Source organism: Notamacropus eugenii, chromosome 1, assembly GCF_028372415.1.
Source record: "Notamacropus eugenii isolate mMacEug1 chromosome 1, mMacEug1.pri_v2, whole genome shotgun sequence".
Lineage (NCBI taxonomy): Eukaryota > Metazoa > Chordata > Mammalia > Diprotodontia > Macropodidae > Notamacropus > Notamacropus eugenii.
The window spans coordinates 52,713,551-52,722,374 of NC_092872.1; the positions used below are offsets into that span (position 1 = coordinate 52,713,551).

The window sequence follows — 8,824 nt, forward strand, 5'->3', positions numbered from 1 at the left end:
GGACTCAGATGGCTCTGGAGGAAAGAGTGAGGCTGGTGACTGCACAACCTTGCCTCACTTAAATCCAATTCACTTACAAGTCACCGCATCACCTTCCTGATGCCATGGTCCTCTTCCACAATGAAGAACAAACAGCACCAGCAAATTCTGGTACAGAACTTGCAGTGTGTGTGCACTCCATGCTATATTAACACAGAAGTAGGCATCTAGATGGAGCGGTGAATAGACTGCCAGGCCTGGAGTCAGCAAGATCTGCGTTCAGATCTGGCCTCAGACACTTACTGACTGAATGAGCTTGGACAAAGTCACCTAGCCTTTCTTTGCCTCAGTTTCCTCATCTGTAAAATGGGGATTATAATAGCACCTACCTCAGAGGTGTTCTAAGAATCAAGTGAGGTAGTATTTGTAAAGCACTTACCACATTATCTAGATAAAACATAATAGGTGCTATCTGCTAGCTATTGTTATTATTAGGATTATTATATAAAAAATAATACCTGCCCTGTCTTCAGTGATTTGAGTTTTTTTGATGATAACAGAATCCAAGAATCTCAGAGCTGGGAGGGAACTCAGTAGCCATTTGGTCAGTTCGAAGTTCCAAAGCAATTCCTTTTACCCCACACCTGACAAGTGGGCGTTCAGTGAACAAGGATGAGGAGCCAGTTCTCCAGTATCTCATGGCTGGGGAATCTTCCTTTCCATCCAACCTCAGCTGACCAACTCTTTGCCACTTGTAGCCATTACCCCTAGTTCTGCCCTCCAGGGCCAAGCCCTGCGAGTCTAACCTCTCCCACGTATGAGCCCTTTACATACTTGAAGACAAATGCTATGTTCTCCTGCTCTAAATCTCTTCTCTAGGCTCAACAACCCCAGTTGTTGTTTCAAACAATTCTTCTGTAGCATGGTTCCTATCCTGTTCCTTTGTCTACTATTGCTGCTTTATCTGTCTACCCTGCCATCTCCACTCTGGATTCTAGCCCTTTTAAATTGAGACCCCCAGGATACTCCAGATGTCTTGTAGGATAGAATTGTCCTCTCCTTTGCTCTGGACGCTAGCCTTTTAGTAATGGAAAGATTGTTCCCTTAGCTGCCACATTTCATGAGCGACTCATGTTAAACCTACAAGCCACTAAGACCCCCAGGTCCTTTTCACACAAATTGCTTTCTAGGCATTTTAGATATCTAGATGAAGGAACAAGCTCAAGATGTGAGGTGGTATAGCAGCTAGTGGATGAATGAGGCCTAGTACCCAGATCTTCTTCTCAATTAAGTGTTATCAGTGCTGTACCATAAAACCTCTTAACACAACGTTCGGCTACGAACACCACCACCTACTCTATGTGAGGCACTGTGACTAAAGCACATCAATCCAGTCATCCTCATGAGTCTCCAGTGTCAATGTACAGGCTAATCAATAGAGGTAACAGCAGGAGGAGAAAATTGGGATGACTCCAGGATGTGTCCTTCCCATAAAAGTTCCTTTTGTGTTGAAAAGGAATTGAATTGTATAGAAAGAGAGACATGGCTCTGACTTGGATTAGCTGTATAACCTTGAGCAGGCCTCTCCACCTCTCTGATAACAATTTCATTTATGTAGCGTGCTAAGGTTTGCAAAGTGCTTTATGTATGGTATCTCATCTACTCTTCACAACAATAGGGTGAGGATCACAACACTTGTCCCTCAACAACACCTACCTTGTGGAGTTGTGATGTTATTATCCCTATTTTACAAATGAGGAAACTGAGGTAGAGAGAGGTTAAATGACTTGACCTGGATCACTCAGCTAAGTGCCTGTAGCAGGATTTGAACTTAGTTCTTCCTGACTACAAGTCCATCACTCTACTCACTGCACCTCTGAGTCTTGGTTCCCTCATCTATAAAATTGGGATCATGATATCTGTACTGTTTAACTAACTAATAGACTTATTGTGAGGAAGGTTGTTTGTAAATATTAAAACATTATAGGAATGAGTTTTTATTATTAAGGGGATACAAGCTATATGTTAATAGTGGTAATAAATGTGTTTAAATGTAAAACTGTTTATTAATATTTAAATGTAAAATATTATGAATAAACAAATGGTGTTAGCTTGTACACATATAAAAAGTCTTTATCTTTTCCTTACAAAATTAAAGGGTAGAAGATATTCCATTTGTTTGAACTTTCTGAGGCTTTGTATCTGGGACCAGCGGGTGTTTAGGATTGTTGGCACATGGTATGAAGCTCATTTTGGGGATGGAGAAGTGAAGTCACAAGGTTTGATGAATCAGTCCTACAAATGCCTTCTTTTTAAAAGCTCAGTGGGGAGCCAAGTCCTCCTGTGTACCTCATTACTTTCAGTTTCCCACTATTTCCCACTGATCCCATGGCTCAGCTCTGATCATCTTTGGGGAATTATAATAGTTCAGACACATACATGCTGGACCTTTTGCTTCCTTAATTAAGCAAGTCATTAAATGGCCACTAACCTTAAAAACATGTTTAATCTTCATTTCTCCAGCAAGTACAGAATCACAGGATTTAGGATATCACACTAAAGGTGAGAGTTGGAGGCCCATTGGGGAGTGTGAAGCTTGGCTGTGAATTTGAACTTGGCATCACTATGCTACAGATAATCATGAAAAAGGAAATATGGGATTTTTTTTTTAACCAAGAGGAGAAGGGCCTAATTAAGCATGGGCGGATGTGCACTTACCTCCTTCATCACCTAATTTCTGTCCCAAGAAGAATTTGTTTCATATGCCCAGGGATTTCACAAGGAAACAGGCCAGATGTAAGAGGAAAGAGGTTCTTTATACTCTTCAGGATGCTATTTCTCACCAATGTAGTAACTCAAAAGACAGCAAGAAGTGGTCACCCAATAAACCAATGCATAGAGTTCTATCCTAGAATATTTGTTCCATGTGAAGTGGTAGTTTCCCCTGAAATAACATTTGAATTTTGTTGGTAGTTTCATTTCATTATATGTCCTGCAAGGACTAGATTTATTTCAGATTTTTTAACAGGTCAAAACTCTTTAATTGGTACACCTTTCCAGATGGAATAGTGAGACATCTTTGGAATAGGTATAAAATCCCTTTCTTTATATTCTGTGTTCTACTAATCATGTGACCTCAGTAAGCCATTTACTCTGGGTCTTAGTTGTCTCCTCTTTAAGGAAGTTCATACGGTATAGTAAGATAAGGTCAAAATGGGTATGTGATTTAAACATAAAAGGTGAGACCTTAAGCAAATGAGAGGAGCATGGAAATAATTGCCTGTCATATCTATGGATAAGGGAAAAATTTGTGACCAACATGAGGTAGAGGGATCTTGGGATATAAAAATGGATAATTTTGACTACATGAAATTAAAAAGATTTTTCACAAACAAAACGAGTGCAGCAAGTTAGAAGTGCAGCAAGTTTACGTGATAAAGACTTCATTTCTCAAATGCATAGAACACTGAGTCAAATTTATAAAAACTAAGAGCCATTGATAAATGATCAAAGGATATAAAAAAGTTTTCAGAAAAAGAAATCAAAGCTGTCAGTAGTCATATAAAAAATATTCTAAATCACTAATAACTAGAGAAATGCAAATTTAAAAAATTCTGAGATGTCGTCTCACACCTATCAGATTGGCTAATATAATGGAAAAAGAAAATGACAAATGCTGGAGAGGATGTAGAAAAGTAGGGGCATTTGGTAGAGATATAAATTGGCCTAGTCATTCTGGAGAGCAATTTGAAGCTATGCCCAAAGGGCTGTAAAACTGTACAAATATATTTATAGCAACTTGTTTTGTGGTGACAAAGAATTGGACATTAAAGGGATGCCCATCAATTGGGGAATGGCTGAACAAGTTGTGGTATTTGATTGGGATGGAATACTATTGTGCTATAAGAAATGATGAGCAGGCTGATCTCAGAAAAACCTAGAAAGACCCATATGAACTGATGCAGAATGAAGTGAGCAAAACCGGAACATTATACACAATAACAGCGATGTTGTAAGGATGATCAGCTGTGAAAGACAATGATCCATGACAGTTCCTAAGGATTTATGACCAAAAAAAAAAAATGCTCTCTGCCTCCCAAAAGAGAACTGATAAACTGCGAGTGCAGTTTGAAGCATATTTTTTCACTTTATTTTTCTTGCTCTTTTTTTGGCAACGTGGCTAATATGGAAATATGTTTTGTAGGACTTCATATGTATAGTGGGTATCATTGCTTGCCTTCTCAAAGAGTAGGGTCAGGGTCAGAGGGAGGGAGAAAGTTTGAAACTCAAACTAAAAAAAGTAAATGTTAAAAAAAATTAAGTGATCCAACCTACAAAAAAGACGGTAAGAGATGGGCTAAATGGTCTGAGGCACTGAGGAAAGCATCCCTATTGAGAATCATTCCCCCTTCTTGGAGTGGCAGTTATGCCTTGTGCCTCAGAGTCCTACAGAGGCACAAGTGGAGGGTGGATGGGGTGGTGCAGTGTGGGTTTAACCTCTCAGTTCCCATTACAGCAAGATTCTTCATGCATCTAAACTCTTCTTCCTGCCCTTCTCACTCTTAATAGATGGACAGAATATTTACCCTGGCTTTAGTTATCCCTAACAGGCAGGAAAGAACACTTGTGTTCTAAATCCCAAACCGAACATTTCCTAGCCATGTAGCTCTGAGCGAATCACTTGGCCTCTCTGATTCTCATCATCCTCACCTGTAAAACCAGTATAATATTTACACTACCTACCTCACAAGGTTGTTGTGAGGAAAGTGCTTTCTAAACCTTCAAGCGATATGAAAAGGTGAGTTATTACATGTACAAGGGTCACAAATCAGTTAATAAATGTGAATTGAATCTGTACCAAATGATGGGCCCTGTGCGGACCACTGGAGGTAACACGGAAGAACCACAAAATCATCTTTGCCCTCAGGAAACCGTCATCTAATGTGGGAGATAAGATACGTTCAGAATAATCTACAATACTTTTATACCACTTTCTTCTTTACTAAGCACTTTCCTCACAATGCTAAGAAGTAAGTAGGAAGTATAAATTTTATCACCCCATTTTACAAACAAGAAAACTGAGGTACAACAAAGCTAAATATTGTAGATTTTTACTGCAGAGATCATGCTGGAGCAAAAATCTTCTCTGATGAGTGGTCATTCAGCCTCCACTTAAATACTTTCCTTGATGGGGAATTTGTTACCCCCAAAGGCAACCCATTTCATTCTTGAATACTTCTGATTGCTAGGATGTTTTTCTTTACATTGTGCTAACATATGCCTCTCTATAGCTCCTAGCCTCTGGTCTTGGTTTTTTCCTTTGGGGATAAGTAGAAAAAGTGTGATCCTACTGATGTCATGTCATCCCTCCAGCCCCCCTTCTATTGTTGTCATGTCATCCCTCCAGCCCCCCAACTTAAGCTATCTCTTTTTCCATACCAAGCATTCCAGTTCTTCCAAAAGAGGGCATGCTTTCTAGTTCCCTCATCATCCTGGTTGCTATGCACTTAATAGACCCCATCTTGTCAGTGTCCTTCCTAAAGTATTCTTAGGCCTGAACAGAATTCTCCAGGACAGAGAGGAGGAGAACATTAATCTCCCTCTTTCTGGATGCTAATACAGGACATCTTTTTTCGCTGTAGGATCACACTGTTGATACCTATGGAACTTTCCTTCCACTAAGACCTAGATAACTTAGCCAAAATTTCCAGATTCTACACTTGACTTTTTCATTGTTTTATTCTTAATTTAACATCAAAAAAGGAATATTTCCTTGTACAAAGTAGAAAAGAAAAAAGAAACTGTGAATGTTACATACAGCTCTGGTCTTCTTTACATATACATATAATAAATTCAGCATATTATGTTGAAGCTGTCTTTGCTTGTCTGCGTTTCCCTCTATTTCATTATGTTCCCTCCTATTCATCTTTTTATATGAGTTAAAATTTTTTCTTAATTTTGGCAACATTATCACTGTCCCCTTTCCCAAGTCTCTCTATCCATATGAAAATTAAAAGGGAAAAAAAGAAAACTTATAAGCATAGATAAAATAAATCCACGTTTTCCATGTCCAAAAGCATTAGGTCTTTTTCTGCATCTTGAGTCCGTCATCTTTGTCAGGAGAGTATACTTTACAATCTGTGCCCTGGAGTTGTGGTTGGTCATCGTATTAACCAGTTTTAACTTGATTTTTTAAACCCAGATATAGAACATCCCTACGGAGGTAACCTATTACAGAACAGAATGAAGAAAACTCAACTACATAAAGAAATAGTAAAGAAAGGTTTGGTGAAAGTTCACTGATAAGTATACACATGATTATTCAGAGACCAGAGAGGCAGATAGCCTGGTGGGTATCGAGTATTTGTGTCATTAAGAAAAGGAAACTAAAGTTTGAAGCATAGGTTGAGACCAGACAATGAAGAGCTTTGGATTCCAGATAAAGGAATTTAGAGTTGATCTTACCAGCAGTGGAGAACCACCATTAAATAATCTGAAAGAATACATGGAAAAAACCAGTTTGGTGGACACAATAGTACAGTGTCTATAAACAGATAGATTAGGCATATGTAGCATGCACTCTGAGGTTCAATCCCAACTCCCACTCACCCCAGAGCTGGGCTACCATCTCCCTTCAAGAGTCTCAGAGTAAGCCTGAGGGGCTAGAGAAATTTTCTTTCTACTACTACATAACTCATGAGCTGGGTACTTTCTGCCTTGACTGTTCGCTGAAAATCAATTTAGTCAGCCAAACTACCATAGCATAAATGGCTAAAAACCAGTGAGTGCATGAAAGTACATCAGCTCCTAGTTCCTGCAATTCCTTAACTCCATTTCTAGGGGAAGGGTACATAAGAAGTCTCCCTTAGATTATGGCATAGTCTCCTTTAAGACCTGTGGATCTATGTATAGTCTTTCCCTGGCACCCAATGCAGACCATAGCACTAGCCATTGCTGTCTCAGAGAGGATTATACTAGAATGCTAATGGGAAGATGAGTAGTATGAAATCCCTCCAGACCTTTGAAACTCAGATTCCTCCTCCAGCCAAGGCATGCAGAGAGGGGAAGGAAACCAAGGCTGGCTCAAAGTGCTTTCTTCTTCCTCCAAGTGACTCATGGGGTTTAACTGAAATTCTCTCCTCATTTGCCTCTCACTTGCTAGAATCCCAATTTCTGCCAGATGCTTAAATAACTTGGTCTTCTATTTTATAGGCAACCCACAAGGCCCTCATGACTAAGTTTCCTCAGCCAATCTGAACACTTCCTATCAACTCATTCCATTCTCTTTAATCACAAGCGTATGATTGTGTGGTTGACTAATAATTTTCTCTTCATAAAGGTATCTAAACATCCTATAAGCAAGCTGGGCTTGGAGTCAAAAAGACCTTAGTTCAAATCTAGCCTTGGATATTTGCTACTAGATGTGTGACCCAGGACAAGTCACCTAGACTTTATTTGCCTCAATTTGCTCAACAGCAAAATGGCTCTAATAAACAGCACCTACCTCACAGGGTTGTTATGAAGATTGAATGAGGTAATATTTGTAAAGCACTTAGTGGCAAGTAGTAAGTCCAATATAACCGCTGCTTCTCCTTTGGGTGATTTGATTGATCTATTCAACCAAACCCACCCTTTCACTTATATAGATTTTTACTCAAATGGAGTTAAGGCCACCATATCTTTAAAAGAATATGTGGACTCTGACTTAGTTTTCTTTTTTTTAAGTTCCATTATTGCTTTTCTTATATTTAATCACAGTTATTTATCAAAATACTTCTAGCAGTAGACCTTCTCTTGTAAGCAAGAAAAAGTTAATCGAATCTATCTAAAACAGTGACCATCCTTGGACATGGTAGGCAGCATTCTGCCCTCCGCCTCCCCCCACTCCCCCAGACCCTAACCTCTCTGCCAAGAGGAAGTGTGCACGTTTCATTACCTGTCCTATAGTACCAAGGTTAGTCATAACAATTGCTCAGAGTTTGGCTTCCTTCTAGCTTTTTATGAACTTTATTGACATCTCTGTATATCTTGTTCTCCTAGCTCTCCCTTTTTCACTGTGTCAGTTCATGTTTCTTCTTTCCGTATTTCTCTGAATTTCTCATATTTACTATTTCTTATCCCACAGTAATGTTCCATCATAGTTATATGCCATATCCAACTGAGCTATTTTCCCTGCAGTCTTTAAGACATATGTTATTTGGTTTGGCCCTTTTGCCTAATATTTAGAGAAAATTGCAGCTCTGGCAAAATTACATCATAGATTGGTAAGAATCAGACTCATTTGGACTAAGAACTTTAGAAAGTAGAGTCCCAGAGGCTATTCCAAGCTTGTGGAATATACCAATCAGATAGCCACATTGTTTGCAATCTGATAATTAAAAAATAAATCAGCCTTGAAAGAGTTGGAGGTAATAACAACAGTGCACATAGCATTTTAGTTTTTATAAATACTTTCTTCACAAAGTATTATTATACCCATTTTACAGACAAGGAAACAGTCTCAGGAGAGTAAAGTGTTTTGCCCAAAGTCATGTTACTAGTAAAAGGTGAAGCCAGAACTTGCACCCATGTCTGCATACTGCCGTTCCTGTGTTTTCAGTCCAGTGTTTTCTCTACCATCCCAAACTAAAAACTTGAATTCATTTCTCTTTCTCTTATTTTCAGGTTGTTTGGTTCGAAGACTGGTGAACATCTTTTTAGGTGTCCTGATTGCTGGCCTCAGCATTCCTGTGATTATGAATTTGCTTAATTCCAAGCAAGTTATGAATACCTCATTCAACCCTCTCAGAATAGTCAACACTTATGGAGCATTTGGAAGGTATGATTCACTTCCAGGTTGTCTTTT

General features: G+C 39.0%; 1 protein-coding gene across 7 annotated transcripts in view; it reads left to right on the top strand.

Annotated features, from left to right (window-relative positions):
* The window catches only part of LMF1 (lipase maturation factor 1), a 742,944-nt gene that overhangs the window by 668,542 nt on the left and 65,578 nt on the right, over positions 1-8,824 (top strand). For all 7 annotated transcript variants that reach the window (XM_072600903.1, XM_072600855.1, XM_072600875.1 and 4 more), the window contains one exon: positions 8,644-8,797. In XM_072600903.1, the coding sequence (XP_072457004.1) occupies positions 8,644-8,797 (154 nt within the window). The remainder of the gene's footprint in view (positions 1-8,643; positions 8,798-8,824) is intronic.